Genomic DNA, 22,416 nt, shown 5'->3' with positions numbered 1-22,416 from the left:
TGTTGCTGTGGTGTCCAAGCTGCTGCCTTCCCACAGAAGGCCGGTGGTCAGAGCAGCCTGAGCAGGACCAGTCAGATGACTGAGCAGGTGGGGGAGTGGAGGAAGGGGACGGGTGGAGTAAGCTACTGCTGAGATGGGGGTGCTGTGAGGGCCCCCAAGACAGCCTGTCCCTCTGCTGACTGGGAGGGCTTGTTGAGATGTCACTGACCTTATCTCACAAATCTGCCTTTGGTCTCAGTGTTCTCGTGGCTGCGAGTCTTCTCAGTAGTGAGCTTTGATTTTTTTCTCTTGGTTGCTGGAGTCTTGCATCTCATTGTTTTTTCCTCTTCACAGTGGGTAACAGAAGTCATTGCTTCAGATTTAGGGCTTGTCTCCGGCAGATGAGGGAGTCTGGTGGTATTGTTTTTGTTGTTGAGGAAGATTCACCCTAAGCTAACATCCTCTGCCAATCTTCCTCTTTTTGTATGTGAGCTGCCACCACAGCATGGCCACTGACAGACGAGTGGTGTAGGTCCCCATCCAGGAACTGAATCCGGGCCGCCAAAGCGGAGCAACCGAACTTAACCACTAGGCAATCGGGGCTGGCCCTCTGGTGGCATTTTCATGTAACTCAAGGTCATGGGCATCCCTTCCCCTGCAGTGTCCCTCGTGTCCATGGTGGGCCTGGTCACCCTTGCCTCAGCACTGCCCTGGCCATCACCTCAACCAGCTTCCACATGGCCCAGGGCCCTTGAGAAGCATCCGACACTGATAAGCCTATGTGTTTTCTATCTGTCTTCTCACCAGGGCCACCAGAGAGAGCTCTCTTTAAAGTATAGCTGTAAAACATAGCTTTCACTGTCTTACTGAACACTCCTCTGTGACACCTCAGTGCCCTCAGGATCAGGTTCAAACTCCTTAATGGCTTCTCAGGGTACCCTGCATGACAGCTTCACTGAACAAATGCAGTAAATGCATGTCTTGCCTGGGTCTCCATGCCTTTGCACATGCTGTTCCCTCTGTCTGAATGCCCTTTTCATTGTGTCCTCCCTGGTGAACTCCTACCCACCTGTCAAGACCCAGCTCGGACGTCCCTTCCTTTCTCTCCTGTCTCCTCCATGTTGCTCTCCCAGCACCTTGGAGACATTTCTTCTCTAACTCTTGTTGAGACCAACTGCTCCCACTATGTGGACCCTCCTCAAAGACAGGGACAAGCTCCTCCTCTCTACCTTTCCATCACTTTTGTTGAGATGGAAATGAATGAAGGACACTAACGATTGTTGAACAACTCCTCTGTGAGAGATGTCATGCTGGGGGCTTCACCCAAATCTTTCATCTAATCCTCACGAGCCTGGGAGATAAGGATTATTATTCCCATTTGCAGATGATGAGGCGGAGCTCAGAAGTTAAACAAGTTGCCCCCAGTCACCCAGCTTATAATTGTCGTGAGAGCTGGCACTCAGTGAACATTTACCATGGGCCAGGCACTGTTCTTGGAGTTCTCTCATATCATCTTTGCAACAGTCCCACACAGTGGATGCTATCGTTAGATCCATTTCACAGATGAGGAGACTGAGTTCTCGGGGGACCCAAGGTTGTGGAGTCAGTAAGTGGTGGAGCCAGGCTTTGAACTCACGTAGTCTGGCTTCAGACTAATTAGCACACCTAGGATCTGAACTCAAACCCACATGGGAAGAGTTGACCACGTGTCAGGAAAGCCATCAAGCCATCCTTGCAGTGCTTCCGAGGGACCCTGACCATAGGGTTGGCCCAGAGCTCCATCTCAAGTGCCCTGTGGCTCTGCCTACCTTCTTGGGAGGGCTATTCTGTTTAAAATATGTGGTGGTCATTCTGATGGTGCCTTCCTGCCTCGGGCCCAGCTGTGTGCTGTCTGATACTGCAGCCACTTGGGTGTTGGTTCCAGTGAGCCCAGCAGCTTCGTGGCTGACCCCTGTCCTCTTCTGTTCTAGGGCACTGCCAGGGGGACGGTTACCGCATAGGCTTTGGCCAGTGTGCTGGAAAAGTGCTACCTGCTGTCTTGCCAGTGTGAGATCTCTCTGCTGTCCTGGAATTGAACGGCTCAAGCCCCCCTGGGGGACCAGGGACCCCCTCTATGTCTGTAGGTCTGGTTCATTCAGTAATAAATAAAGCCATCATACTCTGTCTCCATGCTCTGAGCCCTGCGCTGTTGTAGTGTGCAATGTCCACGTGTGTTCTTCCTTTGATCCAGTGAGTCAAGGTGTGTGTTGCTTCCTTGGGAGACATTCATTAATTTGTTTACTCATTTTTATTAGTGAGGCTGATGGTCTGTGTGGGGCATTCTCATCAGATATCCCAGGCCTCCCAGTATTCCTTGGAGTATGGAAGAAGAATGGCATCTGTATTAGAATTAGGGTCCTCAGAGAAACAGGATCAATAGGATGTGTGTACATAGAGAGTTGTTTTAAGGAATTGCCTCTTGTGACTGGGGAGGCTGGCAAGTCTAAAATTTGCAGGGTGGGCTGGAAGGCTTGAGATCTAGGGAAGAATTGCAGTTTGAGTCCAAAGGTGGTCTGCTGAAGAATTCCCTCTTCCTCTGAGGAGATTGGTCTTTTTGCTCTTAAGACCTTCAACTGATTAGATGAGGCCCACCCACATTATGGAGAATAATCTGCTTTACTCAAAGTCCACCAATTAAGATGTTCATTTCATCTGAAAAATACCTTTACAGCAACATCTACAATAATGTTTGACCAAATATCCAGGTACCCTGGCCCCGCCAAATTGACACATAAAATCGCCCATCCCAGTATCCCATACAGCAAGTATTTCTTAGGGCTGACTGCTGGGTGTACATGGAGTACAGACTTGGCTCAAAGGCCCGATAGCTGTGTTAGCATGTTATAAACCCTGAGCAGGGCCCCCGAGTCATGGTTGCACACAGCTGAACTGTGAGTGGCCAGAAATGGGCCCGGGGGCTAGCTTTGCTCCCCTTGCAAGCCTCCAGAGTCAGGAGAGTGAGCCCTGTCCCCTCTCCTCTGCCACACTCACTGCAGACAGGCAGTCCTCGTCCCAGCCTGGTTCCTGGTGACCACAGAAGGAGAGGGTGCCCAGTGATCCTTCTTGGATCTGATGGACCCCTCGCCAGGGCTTGGCAGGATGATTGAGCCCACAGAGCCTGTCCAGCAGATTACACGATTCCTTCATTCAGTAAATCTCTGCTGAGTGCCTTCTCTGCCATTGTTCTAGGCACAGAACGTGCAGCAATGCAAAGAATCGCCCAAACCCCTGCCCTTGTGATGCTTCTGCTCTAGAGGAAGGAGACAGATACTAAGAAAACGGACAAGGAAAAGACAGACAGTGTCACAGATGGTGATAAGTTCTCTGGACCACTGGGGACATGGATGTCGTCATATATAGGGTGGTCAGAGAAGGACTTAGTGCCTTTGGTTCTTAGTATTTTTCTGCCAGAGAGTTGAAGTTGGTGAGGGAGCAAACCAGACTGACACCTGAGCAGAGAGTGCTCCAGGCTGATGTACCAGCCAGTGCAAAGCCCTGAGCATGGAACATGCTTCTCATTTCTTGGAATATCCAAGGAGGCTGGTATTTCTTTCTCACATAAAAGCGTCCTGGGGCCAGGAAGTTTGGAGTTTGTATGGCAACTCCACAGTGTCATTAAATATCCAGGCTCCTTATCCTCAACACATGATTTTCATTCTCAAAGTCACCTCGTGGTACAAAAGGCTGCTGGAGCTCCAGCCAATACACCCAAGTTCCAGGCCTGTAGAAAGAGATATTAAGGAGATGCGGGTTGGAGGGATGGAAGAGCAGAAGGATCAGCTGAGTTAGGTCCCATAATCAGCCTTCCTGGGTATTCCATACCACACTCGTCTTGCATTTCATTGGCAAGAACTTAGTCATAAGACCACACCTCATTGCAAGGAAGACTCGGAATGTATTTTTTTTAGCTGAACACATTGGTTCCCCAGTTAACATCTGAGATTGGTTGCTAAAGAAGGGGAGAACGAACACTGGGGAGCACTAGTATTCTCTGCCACACACAGGCTGGGAAGAATGGCCCTCTGGGGCTGAACTGCTCTTGCACAGCTGTCTTTATTTCATGGAGCTGTGCCCTGGGCCATATTCTCCAATGCTTTCCTGATTTCAGTGGAAATCCTTATAGTGCAGGTGTCACCAGGGCCTCCCAGACTCCTACTATCTAGATAAGATTGATCTAGACACTTATTCTCTGAATTTGGAAGGCTAAAGCTGCCTCTGGAGTTTTTCTGAGTTCCTGGGGGCTTCTGTTCCCAGGGCACCTCTGTTTTGCTGACTCCCCTGTAATCCTGGTTCTCCATCCTGCATTCTGAGATTGTTCCCTTACATCTGTCTCCCGGCATCAGTGTGTACAAGTCACCTATCTGCTATTCCTTGAAGCCCTCACCTAAATGTGGCTAAAAGCCTGCTGCACACAGCAGAGCTTCACTAGAGGTGTCTGGGTCATGGGCAAAGACATTTGGTCATTATTAATCCACTTGGCCCCACTGCCACCAGAGAATGCTGATGTCAGCTATTGAGATCACACACTTAGCCCCTCATTTTGCATTTAATACGCTTAATGGGGCTTGTGATGCTGGGAAGACCCACTGGATTGGGCCCTGGAGTCAGACACATGCAGGACAGGTAGAGACTAAAGTAATGGATGTTAATAGGGGTCCAGCCTGGGCTTTCTCCAACAATTACTTGCCCTGACCTTCACCAACATGAGCCTGTTTGTTTTCCAGAGATGCCACTGCCAGCCCCAGATGACAAGTGAATTTAATGGTCTTTAGTTTGGGAACCGAGCTTATTGAAACCTATCTGTGTGTAATGATATAAAATAGACAAAAAATGACTTTCATGGCCTAATTTTCTCTTTTTAACAGTGGTATGTTAAGAACTAGAGGCATTTTGGCCAGGTAGATGGAACTGACAGATCTGGTGATGAGCATTCCAAGGCACCTTGGCCATAATTATCATTATATCTTCCTTATTAATTCATGTTTCATTTATGATTCCTGTCGTTAACCAGTGGCCGTGATGAGTATAAATGGATGAATATGCAATCGAGAATAGAATTCATTGTAAGCTTTACCCTTCCATCAGGAGGTGTTTCTGGCAGGATGGGGCCTGCTGGAGGTTATATCGGAGGGTATCAGGGGAGCTGATTGGACACAGGTGCACTCCACTGCCCTAGGCCGGGCAGGCACTGGGGACCAGGGGCCAGGAGCCCCGTCTCTGCTGCAGAGAGGAGCCTCGTTGCTTCCAGCATGGGGCTCCCCCGCCCCTGCACCCGCGCACATTGGTTTGCCTTTGAAACGCCTGTTGCGTGTGTACAGCTCTACGGAGGGTGAGGCTAAACTGGGGTCAACACAACATTTTTGAGGACAAGGGAACTTTAGGATTTTAAGTATCATAATTAATATTATCTCAAAGATTCCTGACTCCAAAATGGATCTCAAAAGTGGTGATATTTTTAGGTTTTTTTCCTTTAGTTTGGAAGGAAACTTAACAACCCCGGAAAAATTAATGTGGTAGGGTTGTGTTCCACAGCACGAAGTTGTTTCCTGAGTATCCCTCTCTCTGTGCTCTCCCTCCCGCTGCAGAGAGGCAGAAAGCGACTCAAGGAACCACTGACCTATGGGAGATGGGCGACAAGTGGATGCTTGCCTGAAGAGTGTGTTTTGTTTTTTTCTCTTCTTAGACTGGGGCCAGTCTTATTTTGAGACTGTCTGCCAACAGCATCACCCAAAAGCTGGAACACTGAGTCCTTTCTCGAAGCAGGGTCTGGATGGCGTATCTCTGTGTCTACTGAGGACTTGATCCGGGAGATAAATAGACCCTTGTCGTCTGTGATGATCTGAGCAGGGTCTGCCTTCACTAGGTTTTAAGCTCCTGAGGCAGAGTCAGCTGTTGCTCATGGAAAGTTCTCTAGTACCTTGCGCAGCGCCTACCTAGTGCATAGTAGGCACTCAATGTATATTTGTCGAATAAGTGAATGGAGATCTGGGACATCACTGGGGACAGGGATTATGTCATATTCGTAGGTCCACCCCTAATATTTGTGGGCCTAAGCCAAGACTACTCGTGGAGGCCCACTCACGGGTCAATATCTAAGAGATAGAAAGTCAAACTGTCGACTGTTAAATAAAATACATTCTATTCTCCTGCCTGGACATATGTGTTTTCATAACTACAAAAGAAAAATATTTGCACAGCTATGGTTTTTATATGATTGAAAATTGTCAAAATATTAAGTATAACTTTTTAACTATCGTGGCACTTGAAGAGTGTTAGGATGACTTACAAATTCATGAATTGGTTTATATATTTTTAAATTTTATTTTTTAAATTTATTTTTTGCCTTAATTTCATTAGAATCACTGATTATCCTGTCTTAAGCTTTTCACATAATTTGGGTTTTATTGACACTAATCTAAATGGTTAAAAAGTAGATTGTATTATACTCAAAGTATACAAAATATAAATATTTTCATCAAACTCTAAATGTTAAAAATTGAAAAACTAAGTTTATTTTATATGTATTTTCAGAGTTACCTTGACAATATTCAAAATTATCTATTAAAATTAAAAGGCAAGATAAAATTTTAATTAAAGAACATTAACATTTCATACCCAAATTATTTAAATCAAGCTGAAACATTTGAATTTATTTTTCAAAATTTAATTAAATCCCATTAAATACTTTTTATAAAAATAAGGTGATTCATAACCCTGGTGTTCCATGCCCGTCTAGTTGCCGAAGGAAAGAATTAGTATCCCTGTTCATTTATGCTATGTTGAGATCTATGTATATATAAATTAACCGAAATTAGTTAATATTGCAAAATGTGCCCTAAGTGCCATGTGCAGGTATATGTGCATACCACGCTAATTTTTGAGTACCTCCCAGAACCACAAATTGGAAAATGAGCAAGCAAATGAATATCTGGTACAACTGAGAAATGACACTGGTTTGGGCAAGAATCAATTGCCTTCATGCTAGGAGGAAGTATTTAATGAGTTAATTAATCCGTCTTTTCTCTTACATAAGCAATTCCACTGCTGTGCCCTCCCTGCAGGAGGAGTGCCCATCTCCAGTGTTGGCAGTGACCCACCACAGACCTGCATAGCATTCACGGTCACTTTTATTTTGAGGACATAGCACAGAGATGGGAAGAGGTGGCCCCCTGAGGCCTGGATAGTATTACTCATAAGAGAGGATACATAGGGCTTTACTAGGCTGAGTCCCAAGGTATAGCGGGGCCCCTCTCATCTTGAATACATTAATTTGTGTCTGTGTGTTTGTGATATGCTGGGCCCTCTGAAGCATGGATCCCAGGGAAGGTCTCCCCACCCCCCGCCCGCCAACCCCTCACCCAGGCATAAGGGCAATATTGCCTCTTTGGGTTTTTTCCAATTATTTTATTGAGGTCATATTGGTTTATAGCTGTGTAATTTCAGGTGTACATTATTATTGATCAGTTTCTGTATAAACTGCATTGTGCTCAACACCCATAGTCTAATTTTTATCTGTCACCATATGTATGTGCTCCCTTACCCCTTTCACCCACCCTCCAACCCTCTTCCCCTCTGGTAACCACTAATCTGTTCTCTTTATCCATGTGTTTGTTTATCTTCCACATATGAGTGAAGTCAAGCAGTATTTGTCTTTCTCTGGCTTATTTCACTTAACGTAATACCCTCAAGGTCCATCCATGTTGTTGCAAATGGGATGATTTTGTCACTACTGAGTAATATTCCATTGTATATATAGATATAGATATATATCGCATCTTCTTTATCTATTCATCCATCAATAGGCACTTGGGTTGCTTCCATGTCTGGGCTATCATGAATAATGCTGCAGTGAACGTAGGGGTGTGTAAGTCTCTTTGAACTGTTGACTTCAAGTTCTTTGGATAAATACCCAGTAGTGGGATAGCTGGATCATATGGTATTTCTATTTTTAATTTTTTGAGAAATCTCCATACTGTTTTCCATAGTGGCGGCATTCCCACCAGCAGCAGAGGGTTCCCTTTTCTCCACATACTCTCCAACGTTTGTTATATTTTTGTCTTGTTAATTATAGCCACTCTGACAGGTGTAGGTTGATATCTCATTGTAGTTTTGATTTGCATTTCCCTAATAATTAGTGACATCAAACATCTTTTCATGTGTCTGTTGGCCATCTGTATGTCTTCTTTGGAAAAATATCTGTTCATATCCTCTGCCCATTTTTTGATCCGGTTGTTTGTCTTTTTGTTGTTGAGTTCTGAGTTCTTCGTATGTTTTGGAAGTTAACCCCTTGTCATGTATATGATTTGCAAATATTTTCTCCCAATTGGTGGGTTGTCTTTTTGTTTTGTTAATAGTGTCCTTTGCCTTGCAGAAGCTTTTTAGTCTGATGAAGTCCCATTTGTTTATTTTTTCTTTTGTTTCCCTTGCCTGAGTAGACATGGTATTCGAAAAGAAGCTGGTAAGACTGATGTCAAAGAGAGTACTGCCTATATTTTCTTCTAAGACTTTTATGGTTTCAGGTCTTACATTCAATTCTTTAATCCATTTTGAGTTGATTTTTGTGTATGGTGTAAGAGAATGGTCTCCTTTCATTCTTTTGCATGTGGCTGTCCAGTTTTCTCAACACCATTTATTGAAGAGACTTTCCTTTCTCCGTTGTATGTTCTTGGCTCCTTTGCCAAGATTAGCTGTCCATAGATGTGTGGTTTTATTTCTGGGCTCTCAATTCTGTTCCATGGATCTGTGTGTCTGTGTTTGTGCCAGTACTGTGCTGTTTTGATTACTATAGCTTTGTATATTTCGAAGTCAGGGATTGTGATGCCTCCGCTTTGTTCTTTTTTTCTCAGGATTGCGTTAACTATTTGAGGTCTTTTGTCATTCCACATAAATTTTAGGATTCTCTATTCTATTTCCGTGAAGAATGCCATTGGGATTATGATTGGGATTGCACTGAATCTGTAGATTGCTTTAGGTAGTATGGACATTTTAACTATGTTTATTATTCCAACCCATGAGTATGGAATATCTTTCCATTTCTTTATGTCTTCTTTGATTTCTTTTGATTGTCTTATAATTTTCATTGTAGAGGTCTTTCACCTCCTTGGTAAAATTTATTCCTAGATATTTTATCCTTTTTGTTGCGAATGTAATTGGGATTGTATTCTTGAGTTGTCTTTCTGCTAGTTCATTATTAGTGTATAGAAATGCAACTGATTTTTGTAAGTTGATTTTGTACCCTGCAATTTTGCTGTAGTTGTTGATTATTTCTAAGTTTTCTGGTGGATTCTATGTATAGGATCATGTCATCTGCAAACAGCGAGAGTTTCACTTCTTTCTTTCCAATTTGGATCCCTTTTATTTCTTCTTCTTGACTAATTGCTCTGGCTAAAACTTCCAATACTATGTTGAATAGGAGTGGTGAGAGTGGGCATCTGTTCTCAGAGGGATGGCTTTCAGTTATTCACTGTTGAGTATCATGTTGGCTGTGGTTTGTCATATATGGCCTTTATTATGTTGAGGTACTTTCCTTCTACTCCCATTTGATTGAGAGTTTTTATCATAAATGGATGTTGCATCTTGTCAACTGCCTTCTCTGCACCTGGTGAAATGACCATGTGATTTTTATTCCTCATTTTGTTAATGTGGTGTATCACATTGATCGATTTGTGTATGTTGAACCATCCCTGCATCCCTGCTATAAATCCCACTTGATCGTGTTATATGATACTTTTAATGTATTGCTGTGTGTTCAGTTTGCCAATATTTTGTTGAGGATTTTTGCATCTATGTTCATCAGTGATATTGGCATGTAATTTTCCTTCTTTGTGTTGTCCTTGTCTGGTTTTGGTATCAGAATGATGTTGGTCTCATAGAATGAGTTAGGAAGTGATCTGTTTTCTATAATTTTTTGGAGGAGTTTGATAAGGATAGGTGTTAAATCTTCTCTGAATGTTTGGTAGAATTCACCAGAGAAGCTGTTGGACCTGGACTTTTGTTTTTTGGGAGGTTTTTGTTTACTGATTCAATCTCTTGTGATTGGTCTATTCAGGTTCTCTATTTCTTCTTGATTCAGTTTTGGGAGGTTGTATAATTCTAAGAATTTATCTATTTCTTCCAAGTTATCCAATTTGTTGGCATATAGCTTTTCATCGTATTCTCTTATAATCCTTTGTATTTCTGTGGTGTCCATTGTAATTTATCTTCTTTCATTTCTGATTTTATTTATTTGAGCCTTCTCTCTTTTTGCCTTAGTGAATCTGGCTAAGGGTTTGTCAATTTTGTTTATCTTCTCAAAGGACCAGCTCTCAGTTTCATTCATCCTTTCTACTGTTTTTTTTTAGTCTCTATTTTGTTTATTTGCTGTGATTTTTATTATTTCCTTCTTTCTACTGACTTTGAGGTTTGTCCTTCATTTTCTAGTTCTTCTAGGTAGGGTGTAAGATTGTTTGTTTGAGATTTTTCTTCTTCCTTGAGGTAGGCCTGTATTACTCTAAACATCCCTCTTAGTACTGCTTTTGCTACATCCCATAGGTTTTGGTATATTGTGCTTTCGTTTTCATTTGTCTCCAGATATTTTTTGACTTCTCCTTTGATTTCTTCATTGATCCAACAGTTTCTCAGTAGCTTGTTGTTTAGTCTCCACATATTTGTGACTTTCTCAGCTTTTTTCTTGTAGTTGACTTCTAGTTTCATAGCATTATGGTTGGAAAATATGCTTGATATGATTTCACCCTTCTTAAATTTATTGAGGCTTGCCATGTTTCACAACATATGGTCTATTTTTGAGAATGTTCCATGTGAATTTGAGAAGAAAGTGTATTCTGCTGTTTCTGGATAGAATGTTCTCTATATATCTATTAAGTCGACCTGGTCCAGTATTTCATTTAAAGCCAATGTGTCCTTATTGACATAACTGGGGTGTTAAGGTCTCCTACTATTAATGTGTGGCTGTCAATTTCTCCTTTTAAGACTGGTAATGGTTGCTTTATATATGATTGTGCTCCTGTGTTAGGTGCATATCTATTAATAAGTGTTATGTCTTCTTGCTGGAATGTCCCTTTTATCATTATATAATGCCCATCTCTGTCTCTTCTTATCTTTTTTGTCTTGAAGTCTGTTTTGTCTGATGTGAGTATGGCTACACCTGCTTTCTTTTGATTGTCATTTGCTTGGAGTATCATCTTCCATCCCTTCACTCTGATCATCTGTTTGTCTTTAGAGCTGAGATGTGTTTCCTGGAGGTACCATATTCACCAATATTTAATTCATATTGGTGAATTCAATCCATTTACATTTAGAGTGATTATTGTTATATTTTGGCATAATACTGCCGTTTTATCTTTTGTTTTCTGGTTGTTCTATATTTCCATTGTTTCTTTTTCCTTGTATTTCTGTCTGCCATTTCAATTTGGTGGTTTTCTGTGATGTTTCTCTCAGTTTTCTCTTTACGTGTGATTTGTGACTCTGCTCTGATTTTTGTTTTGTGGTTGCCATTAGGCTTGTATAAAAGGTCTCATAGCTGGGTAACCCTTTCTCTGATAGCCTCTTTTCTCCACTTGCCTATGCATGTTCTATTGTTTTCCTCTTTCCCTTCTGTTTTTCTTGTCACAAATTGTTCTTTCTTGTGTTGTGAATTTGTGACCAAACTGAAGTCATTATAGTTATTTTTGATGCTTTCTTTCCCTTTATCCTTTATAATATAATTAAGTGTTTACTAACCTATTCTGATATAGAGCTGCAATTTTCTGTTTGTCTGTCTGTTTATCTTCTTGCTCGAAGCTACACAAACCTTTGCTTTTTTGTTTCATGTAGGAGGGCTCCTTTCAACATTGCTTCTAAGGCAGGTCTAGTGCCTGCTCATACTTCTGAAAATAGTCCCTTAATTAAATTTCTCCAATTAATCCTTTGAGTGTACCATCTGCTTCCTGTCTAATAAAGCAATTGGTACCAGGAGTGGCATCAGGAAACTGACTCTTAAAATAAGATTCTGTAATTGAGTCTATGCATATTTTATGAGCACAGGGACAACCTCCTTGCTGGAGGAAGTGGGACACTAATAGTCTATGGCATGTAGACTACCACAATTATTAAAATATTACCAATAGTGGGGTAGCATGGAGTGCAGCTTGAGAGTAAAGCATTCATTAGAAGAGTCATTAGGACTTAGTTGCTATGGGAATATTGATAATTACATAGATTCTTAGGTGGGCTGACTGCTCATGATTGCCCTGTATTTTTTACACAAAGAGAAAGATAAGCTCCAAAAGTTGAATTAATAACCAAAGCCTCAGGTGGAGAATCAGAAGGCATGTATGCAGTGGTACCAGTATATTTTACTTCACTTAGCTGCAGGGCAAACATGGCTAAGAATCTGGTGCAAGGTCTGGGTTGCAGAACTTCAGTGCCAGTTAAATGTGCAATATTAGTTAAATGTGAGTGTTAAAGTCTTTAGCTAAGGTAAGGACAGTGTTTAAGAGGGATCCTGAGACTTAGGATGGGGACATTTGGGCAGGCACAGATGAGGCTGACAACATTGAACCCCAAAATTCCTTTAAGCCTTCGTTGTCAGTGGAAACATCCTCTTCACCCCTGTCTGAGAGAACCAGCCTCTTTTTGCATTAAACCTTTCAGTGATTTTGTCTGGGGCAGCTGCAGGATCTACCCTCCCCCCTCCACACACACACACCCTAATTCTTTCCAGGACCAAACAAGAGTTAGGTCCTAGGATTGGCCAGAGGGAGAAGTGCAAGGTCTTCAATGTGAACACTGCCGAAGTTGCAGAGTCCTGCCACTTGGTATCAGCAGAAGTTTGGCGAGCATGGATAGGAATAGAGTCCAAGAGATTTAGACCAACAAAGAGAAAATATAAAATAGTAATTTACTGATGTGTGTGCACTCACACAGGATTCTGGATTTAATATGATGGCTCAAGCACCTGAGAGTAGCATTAATAGTCTGCTAAGTTAATTGAAATATAAAGTCAATAAGTGGCCTGCCATCAATGAGGCTGTGATGCCTGGAATTTCCCTGGGATACTGCAGAGGGAGTCCAAAGGCTCAATGAGATGAGAATGTTGGAGTATGTCTATTATTTGTAGCTGGCTCAGTCACCTCAAAACAAATCTTTCTGGAGGGCCCTGAGGACAATCCTTTCACCAAGGTATTAAGAATGCATTAGTAAGGAGAGTCCCAGCATTCTTGAAGAGCTGTCCTTTATAGGTTAGACATGGTGGGAGATGATGCTACAGCATTTTGTTGCAAGATTTCAGTGGTAATAATGGGGTTCCATGGACTGGAAGGGATTAAGTGATGGTGCCTAACCATCAGAAACAAGATGGGTGCTACAACCATAAAAGCAGCAGGAGCAGAATGGTAATAAGAATATTTTGAACCACTGGGATCTGGGGCACGGCCGATTGACACGAGATACCTAGAAATGAAATAGATGCTTGACCTATATCAGAAGAAAAATTCTAGGTCTGTGGGCCAAAGTTTGACTTGAGTCATCCTAGTAAGAATTCATGACCACTAATTCTGTTCCCAGGTCTAAGTCCATTTACAAACTTGGGTCCTTCAATTTTTGGGGAACCTAGGTCCCTTTGAGGAAGGCCCCTGTGACCTGGCTGTAAATACATTGTAAATATCCTTCCAAGCTTTCCCAGAGGGACCAATGGCCATTTACCAGGGTGGCCATGTACTTGGAAGAAAGAAATACCCAGGCCTGCAACAGTTATTAGAAACTACCTCAGAACTAAAGCTAATCTCCCAAATTCTACTGTAATCTGCTGGTCAGAGTGGGGGCTTAAAAGAGTCAGGTGGCCTGAGAGCATCTCCAGAAGGATCACCATCCCATCCTGTGGTTATTTCTCTGGTTCTGGAATGTATAGTCAGCAAAGATACAAACTTAATGACTGGTGGGAATACCACATTGGTTTTATGACCCATGAAGTGAGGGCTATTATTGTAGAAGGGGCCCCATGGAAGCCCCTGGAACTGCCTCCTTGTACCAAAATAGTAAACCAAAAGCAATGCTGCATCTTCAGGGGAACTGTGCTCCTGCCAGACTTGAGAGATGTAGGGCAGGTGATTCTAATCTCATCAACATTTAACTTACCTGCTTGTTGCAACAGTCAATGGGTCCTACAGAATGACTATAGATTTTTATAAACACAATCAAGAATTAATTCCCATCTCAGAAGTTGCTCTAGATGTGGTATCTTTACTAGAGAAGATCAGCTCAGCCTCTGGCACCTGTAATGCACCTGGTATGGTCCCTTGTGACCTATTAGAACAGCAGTTCTCAAAGTGTGATCCCTGGATCAGCAGCTTCAGCATCACTTTGAAATTTGTTAGAAATACAAATTATAGGATTCCAACTGACAAATTATAGAACTGACAATAAGACAACTGAATTAAGAATTCTTGGAGTAGGGCCCAGAAGTTGTGTTAGAACAAGCTTTCTAGGTAATTCTGATGCACACTAAAGTTTGAGAACCACTGTACTAGGAAATACTTTCTATTGCATCCCAATCAATAAAGATAATCAAAAAGAGTTCACCTTCATTCACCTGACAGGAGACAATTGTATACCTTAATTGCGTTACCTCAGGAATTTGCCAATTCTTCAACTCTCTGTTGTTGATGATATTATGCTAACTGGCTCTGGTGAGTGGGAAGTATCAAGCACCAGAGATGGCATGTCATTGCCAGAGGGTGAGAGAAAACCTCTATGGAAATTCAGGAGCCTGCCATGTTGGTGAAGTTTTGATGGTTATAGCAGACTGGGACATGTTGAGATATCCCCTCTAAGAAGAGAAATATGTTGCTTTACCTTGCATCATCCACTGTGAAGAAAGAGGCTCACTGGATGACGGGCCTCTTTGGACTTTTGGAGCAATGCATAGTGCATTTGTGTGTGTGGCTCTGATGCATTTACTGGGTACATCATAAAGCTCTGGGTTTGAATGGGTCCAGAGCAATAAAGGGTTCTAGAAAAGGTTCAGGCTGTGATGAAAGCTACCTTCCTCTTTGGGCCTTAAGGCCCAGCAGACCCAATGATACAGGAAGTGTGATAGGGATGTTGTATGGAGCTTCTAGCCATGTACAATAGGAGAATCAGAATGCTAAGCCAACTGTATAATATTGGAAGAGAGGATTCAAGGCAGTCTTGGTGGAAGGACGTCTTTGAAGGAGTCCCAAATATGAAGATATTCATGTGCCAACTAAACGCCTATCAGAAGGCATCTGCTGCAGAGAAGGCTCTCAATAATCAGGTGGACAATATGACCCAACCTGTAGATGTCAGCCTCCTCCCCTAGCCACTCTGGTGCTTGCCTAATAGCATCATGAACAAAGTGACCATAGTGGAAAGGAGGGAGGCTGTACATGGGTTCAACAACATGAACTTTCCCTCATTAAGGCTCATCTGGTTTCCATCACTTCTGGATATGCAGCCTGCCAATGGATGAAGCCAATGCTCATCCCCTGATATGGCACCATTCCCCAGAGGTGGATTGTGGGAGATAGGCCAGCCACTTCATGGCAGGTTGATTACATTGGACCACTTCCATCATGGAGGGTAGTGGGAATAGACTCATATTCTGGATATGGATTTGCCATGCCTGCCCTCCCCACTGTTTGTGGTGTTTCAATCATCTCAGCCTATCTCACAAACATGACCTTCAACCAAAGAACTTGTTTGTAAGGAAAGTGCAGCAGTGGGTTCATGCCAATGAAATTCACTGTTTGCTATATGCTTCATCACTCAGAAGCAGTTGCCAGGACTGAAATTTCAAATGGCCTGTGGAAGGTTCAGTTATGGTGGCTCATGCATCAGTTATGCTGCATCAGGATGCAGTATTTACCTTAAGCCAGAGGCCAAGGTATGATCCTAGCCAGATGATCCTAGTCTGGGAACCAAGGGATGGAGGCGAGAGTGATTCTTTTCACTATTATACCTAATAACCCACTTAGAGAATTTTTGTTTTCCATCCTTGTAAGCTTGGACTTAGTGGGTTTGGAAATTCCTAGTGACAAAGAAAAAATGCTTCCACCAGGGAACATAGTTAGGGGTCTGTTAAATTGGAAACTGAGATCATCCCGTGGCCAATTTGGTCTCCTGATATTGAACCAGTAGGCAAAGGATCACTGTGTTGTCAGAGTGATTTGTCCCCATATCCAAGGGGAAATGTGGTTACTGCTACACAATGGGGGCAAGGGGACTAGCTTGTGAACCAGGGATTTACTGAGGAATCTCTTGTTACTCCTCATCCCATATCCCCATTCTGTAGGTCTGGGGTGGGGGCGAATTTAGAATTTAGTTTTCTAGCAAACTCCCCAGTGATGCTGATGCTATCCACCCTCAGATCATAGTTTGAGTAACTCTGTCCTAGGGTATCTATTCTCTCTTGAGGGTTCTAAAATTCTTCCAGGTGAGGCCTTCAAGGCCTCCTTGTATTCTTTGGGAGTCTGTGGAAACTGGCAACCCAATAAAGACAGGGCACCAAGAATTTGGATCCTCTCTGAATGAAGATGTGGGTCATTTCACTAGATAAAATACTCCAACAGCTGAGGGACTGTTGAAGGTAGAGGGCACATGGAATGGGTGGTGGAGGAGCAACACTGTGGTCATCAACCTAGGCCTCATGGTCACCAGAGAAAGGTGACTCTAGCAGCTATGCTTTATATTAATTGTTTTATTTACTCACCTAGAGGTGGATACATTACAGTGTAGGTTCCAGGGGGGAGAGGGACTAAACTGATATCACCCCAGACAATATAGTGGTTGATGGGACTTCATGTCTCTAGGTTGGGGACGTATATTTTCCCCATCCAAGCAAAGTTCATGCATGAATGGATGCTGCATGGTAAAGGGGTAGGCTATACTGGTTATTTTTCATTTGCTCCAGTATGCTGACATATATGGACCATGTCACTCAGGGTCCTCTGTCCTTTAGCTTCTGTTGTTTTTCGCTAATAGGAGATCCAGACAGGAGATTGGAGGGCAGGAGGTGAGAGGTCAAGGCATTTATTCCCCCCACTGTTCCTACTGGGCTGCACTTTGGCAGAGTTTTGATCATCTACCTGCAGCCATGGCTCCTGTTGAGTGACTCCTCTCCCACTGCTACAGCTCCCACTGGCTTCTGGGGACACTCCTCCTTCTCCTTGTCTCTTCAGGCCGAGGTGGTAATGGCTTCACATTGTGGCCTGTCCCCTATTGTTTCCCTTAACTCTGCCCAACCTCTGTAATCTTCTTCAGTTAACGCTTTGGGTGTGCCATCTCTTCCCTGCTAGGATGCTGACTGATACAGGTCCCAAAGACAAACTCCCCAGGAGGGAAGAAGAGTCTTAGCTGATGATCATCAAGGACATAAGGGTTCAGGGGGAGGGCGGGTGTGACTGAGGCTGTCTGCCCCTCTGGACACAGTCCACCTGTCTTTGTGCTATGTTTGGACAGAAGAACTGGGCATGTGAATGTGGACCCTGGGAGCTCAGCTCGAGCACCTCTCAGCAGACTGAGCAATAGCCCAAAAAGGGCACTACAGATTGTCTTTCATCATACATGGCAGGACCAGTCTTTAATGGTGAGATCACGGGGCATGAAACCACACTACCACACTAGTGGACACACTAGGCTTTTTTTTTTGAGGAAGATTAGCCCTGAGCTAAGTACTGCCAATCCTCATCTTTTTGCTGAGGAAGACTGGCCCTGAGCTAACATCCATGCCCATCTTCCTCTACTTTATACGTGGGACGCCTACCACAGCATGGCTTTTGCCAAGCAGTGCCATGTCCTCACCCAGGATCCGAACCAGCGAACCCCAGGCCGCAGAGAAGCAGAACGTGCGCACTTAACCGCTGTGCCACTGGGCCAGCCCCCACACTAGGCTTTGCAATTTTCTCCACTTGGTGTTTGGAAGCAACACCAGCCCCTTTTGGATTAAGTCAGCCTCTGGAATTCTGGGACAATTTTATAAGCTAAGGAGTACCGGTCTTTCAATTTGATAAGAACAAAGAAATAAGACATTTGAGCAACTATTCGGAAAAAATGAAATAGAGATGATGGGAAATGATATACAAGGGTGGCAAAACTAGTGTCCTATTACTCATATCAGCTTATCTGATCATCCTTAGGGGTCACATTTCTCCTAGTGACTGTCATTCTGATTTCCTACTTCTGCCTATTTCTTCTACCTCACTTATCCCTGGGACAGCTGGCCCTTCTCAGATGGCACTCCTTCACATTCCCCACCTCCCAGATGTCTTTATTGTCCCTAAATACCACTGCTACAAAGTGGATTGTGTGTGAGACTTTACTGAGGATTTGGAGTAACATGAAGGGACTGTAGTAGAGCACAGAACAAGCAAAACTGAAAAGTGGCTACTAGACACCGCTGTCTGGAAAATCCATTGCCCATTCCCAGCAGTGGGAAGTTTCTCTCTGGTCACATTTTCCCTTAAGTCCTGGATTGTGGCCAACGTCACAGGCCTCTCTCTCTGAATACCTTTCATTTCCTCTCTGCCAGCTTCCAGTCCTCAAAAATTCTGTTTCTTTCTTTTGCTAAACAGTTTATCTCTCCATCCACAACCTCAAACTTCATCTCAGCTAGCCAGAAACTGGTTAAGGCGTTCTGGTCACAAAGGACCATCTCCTCCATTCTTTAGGAGCATAAAGCAACAACAAAAGCTGGAAATTCCAGTTGTTTTTTTACCCTGAATATTATCAAATGCTTAGACAGGTCTCCCTCCCTTGTGTGCTTCTTAGGTGGAAGGGGTGTAATTTAAATATTTATTCTCCACTGTCCTGAGCAAGCCCTCAGGGTTCATCACATCTGTCTTTAGCTTTCTTTTTTCTTTTGGAACACATAAAATAGGAAAAATGAAAGCAATCCGAGTACTTAAAAATAGGAGTCTGGATAATTATGTACATGCACTAGATGGCATGTTTTATAGCCACTAAAGTCATAAATAGGAAGAAGGTAGCAGAAACATGCTTATGATGTAATGTTAGGAGAGAGTATGATTTAAATTATGTAACTGATAGCGTTTATGAAAAAAATAAATCTTGCACGTGGACAAACATTAGAAGGGAACATATGGACATACAATGAAAATCTCTATTTTGCAGGAGGCTTGGATTGGGAATGATTTTTAAATTTTCTGAAACATTATTTCCCCTTGTCACCAGAAAAAGAGTCAAGAGATAGGATGGGATATATTAGCAAATCTAGAGATGGAAAGAATTAATTGGGACCAAGGGATCCCCAGGGCAGTGCATCTCAAACTTTAATGTGCATACAAATCACTTGGTGGGTCTTGCTAACAGATTCCTGGGCCCATCCCAGAGATTCTGATCCCACAGGTCTGGAGTGGAGTCCATGATTCTGGATTTCTAACAAGCTCCTCAGTGTGGCAGATGCTGTTTGTCCTTCGTCACAGTTTGAGCAGCACAGCCCTTGGGTCCCCTGTTGTTTACTCCTGAGAGTTCTAAAGTGTCAAGATCTTCAAGTGATCGTCAAGCTCTTGCCTTTTCTCTTGGGATCTGGTATTAACTGATTGGGATTTGGTTCCGATTTACATTGTAAATCCATGCTGATGGGATTTTCACAGAAGTGTGTGGTATCTCTGAGGTAGGCTGCAAAATGAAGGCTCCTGCTGGGCACGAGGCAATGCACAAGCTCCTTGCTCTAGATCCTCCCCTTACATACAGCCTCCAATGCATCTTGGTCCACTGCCTTTGCCAGCTGTCCCTTTGTGCATCCCACATAATGGGGGGAAACAGCTGGATATGCCCTGGAATGCTGCCTGAACAGCTGTGGCCTTGTTCACTTTCAGGGGTCACCCAGTGGTGACAGTGCTTTGGAAACACATTTCCCAGGTGGCCTGGGTTGGAGTGGGCCCCATGGCTGGGATGCAGGTGATGAGAAGGGAGCCTTGAGCTTCTTCACAGCTGCAGGTCTCTTCTGATGGGGATGGCAGGCCATGTCTTGGAGGAATAGAATAAATGCATTCAGAAGAAGGGGAGTTCAAGTGGTCTAGTTTAACTTCATATCATGTTTGTGGGAAAACTGATGACAATGACAATTAGATAAATTAATAGACACCATATCCCTTGAGGTCAGGTACTGGGAGAGGTTGCTGTTAGTTTTACTCTGACCAGTGGTCCTGGTTGGGCGATTTGACCTGTAGGAAGCGACCCTGGGAAGTTGAGGAAAGCCCTAGGTTTCAGGCTGTGCATGGAGGGCAACCCTGAACCTCTGCTCCTCCCAGCTCAGACCCCTGGCTTCTCCTGGGGTGGTAGAATCAAGAAAAGACACTAATGTTTACCCATTTTCTCTCATTTCATCCTCACAACAACCTTGTGAGGTAGATGTTATTCCCTCATTTTACAGATGAGGAAATTGGGGCTCAGAGAGGCTAAGTGGTTTATTTGGGGTCATATAACATGGGAGTAGAGGAATTGGGACTTGGGATCAGGTTCAATATTCTTGCTGCAAGGTCATAGATGTAGGTGATGAAGTAGGAGGGGGGTGGAAGTGTAGGAAGAAGAGAGAGGAGGGAGGCCCCAAGAAGAGTCATTATCAACAACTTCTTCCTTGGCCCCCCTACCCACAGTACATTGACCTTCAAAGCACTCCCCCTCCTGTCCTTTCACCCACATGAGGTTTACACAAAGCAAAAAGGGCAAGGCTTTTCCTCCCCATTATAAAATGAGGGACTGAGGCACTGAGAGGTGAAGTGACTTGCTCAGGGTCACACAGCTTTTGAGTAACTGACAGGACTAGAACCCAGGTCTTCCTGTCCACTATTCATCTCATACACTGTGCACTCTCAAGAAGTTACTGGGTGAAATAGTTTTGTATGAGGAAAAGTTAGCAAAAAAATTAAAGGTATGACCAAAGAAGATGATTTTTAAACTATGACCTATTCACCTGATAGAATACTCTGCAGCCACTAAAAATGATGGCTATGAAGAGTGTTTGATGAAATGGGAAACTATTCATGCTGTAATATGAAGTGATACAACATCATGCATACACTATGAATTTGACTGTTTAAAAAATATGTGTAAAAAAGGCTGGGAGAAAATATATCAAAATGGTGGCTTCTAGGAGGTGGAATTATAAGTGTTATTTTCCCCCTTTCCTTCTATTCTTCTGTATTTCTCAAATTTCTAAAATGTACATTTCATTTATAACAGGAAAAATATACCCCTTTATATTTTAGTTGAAAAAAAAAACACTGGGGGAAGTAGCCCCTGTGTTGTTTGTGAATTTTCGGGTGAGGCACCGGATGTCCCCTTTCATGCTTCACCACCAGGTCTATTGCTAGCCCATTGGGAGGGGGCTGGGCTCAGGTGGGACAACTGTGCTAGGAGCCTCCAAGGCTAGTGCATGTGCTACGTTGCATTTTAAGGGCAGTCTCCTCAAAACAAGACCACTGTTGTGTGACAGTGGATGTCTGTCCTGGATCCAATTCCAAAAGGTGCATAGGAGCCAGGGAAGGTGACCACCCCATAGTCTCACAGTGATTCCCCAGACTGGAACCCAGGCCTCCTGACTCCTGGTCCAATGCTCTTATTCCCAGTCTGCCCCAGGCTGCCCAGGTTGCAACACCCACAGCACCCCAAACATTTCACGCTGGTTCTCCTGTAATAGCAGGCAAAACTAAGGTGACCCTTCTGCATCCCCTGTGGCCAAATCCATTTCTTGCCTCTATGGGCTGGCAGGCTGGTGGCTAGGGACACAGAGGTGCATCCTGGACCTCCCCTTCCCAGAGAGCGCCAGGGTCCCCGCCCTGCTGTCCCCACCATCTCAGTCATCCAGGTGCTGCTCCTCCCAGGTGGATGTGGGGATGGCGCTGTAAGGGTCCATGATGACCTTGGCACAGCGAATGATCATCACGACGAGGAAGAGGCAGAGGAAGACGAAGCAGGCCAAGGTCAGTCCTTTGTCCACATCGACATAGACGGGCTCGGGCGTAGGCTCCTCCATCTTGCGGCAGCTACTGTGGGCTCTTCCTCCGCCTCGGGGTTGACTGGTACCATTTTCCACCCCTGCAGAGAGCCGTGGCAGTGGGCAGGGGGGGTCATGTCCACTTGCCTGGGTTGGGGGCAGGGCATCAGCCCTTCTTCCTTATCTGCCCCTCCTGGAGCGAGAACTCACTGCTCCGGCCACCCCACATCAGGTTAAGGAAGGAAAAGAGACACATACACCCCATCCAGGGGCCCACATGTCTCAGCCCTGAACTTTGTAGGTAACCGAGGTCTCTGGCAAGCCCCAGACTGTGCCTCCCAGGGTGGGAAAAGGGAGGTGACAGGGGAGTCCCTGCAGGGGTAGGGCCTTAAGTGTGGCAGGGGAAGGGCAAGGGCTCTTGGGGCTGGAGCCCCTGCCGTTGCCTC

At 44.0% G+C, this 22,416-nt stretch overlaps 2 protein-coding genes across 14 annotated transcripts in view; one reads left to right on the top strand and one right to left on the bottom strand.

The window, feature by feature from the left end:
• Nucleotides 1-2,144, top strand: part of FAH (fumarylacetoacetate hydrolase) — a 35,413-nt gene extending 33,269 nt beyond the window's left edge. For all 4 annotated transcript variants that reach the window (XM_014852374.3, XM_070497189.1, XM_070497184.1 and 1 more), the window contains one exon: nucleotides 1,950-2,144. In XM_014852374.3, coding sequence (XP_014707860.1) covers nucleotides 1,950-2,029 — 80 coding nt within the window. In that variant the 3' untranslated portion in view covers nucleotides 2,030-2,144. The remainder of the gene's footprint in view (nucleotides 1-1,949) is intronic.
• CTXND1 (cortexin domain containing 1) overlaps nucleotides 1-22,416 on the bottom strand; it is a 73,943-nt gene that overhangs the window by 4,854 nt on the left and 46,673 nt on the right. For 7 of the 10 annotated variants that reach the window (XR_011498120.1, XR_011498126.1, XR_011498124.1 and 4 more), the window contains one exon: nucleotides 20,424-22,071. The exons of 1 other annotated variant lie outside the window; for it this stretch is intronic. Coding sequence is in view for 3 of the 9 variants with exons in the window: in XM_070497317.1 (XP_070353418.1) it covers nucleotides 21,830-22,009 (180 nt within the window). In the remaining 6 variants the exon portion in view is untranslated. Of the gene's footprint in view, nucleotides 1-19,115; nucleotides 20,002-20,423; nucleotides 22,072-22,416 lie in introns of those variants that run through there. 2 more of the 10 variants (XR_011498125.1, XM_070497328.1) reach the window with 2 other exon arrangements.

Source organism: Equus asinus, chromosome 2 (assembly GCF_041296235.1).
Source record: "Equus asinus isolate D_3611 breed Donkey chromosome 2, EquAss-T2T_v2, whole genome shotgun sequence".
Lineage (NCBI taxonomy): Eukaryota > Metazoa > Chordata > Mammalia > Perissodactyla > Equidae > Equus > Equus asinus.
Note: the sequence above shows the minus strand (reverse complement) of the source record. Positions and strands in the feature narration are given on the sequence as shown.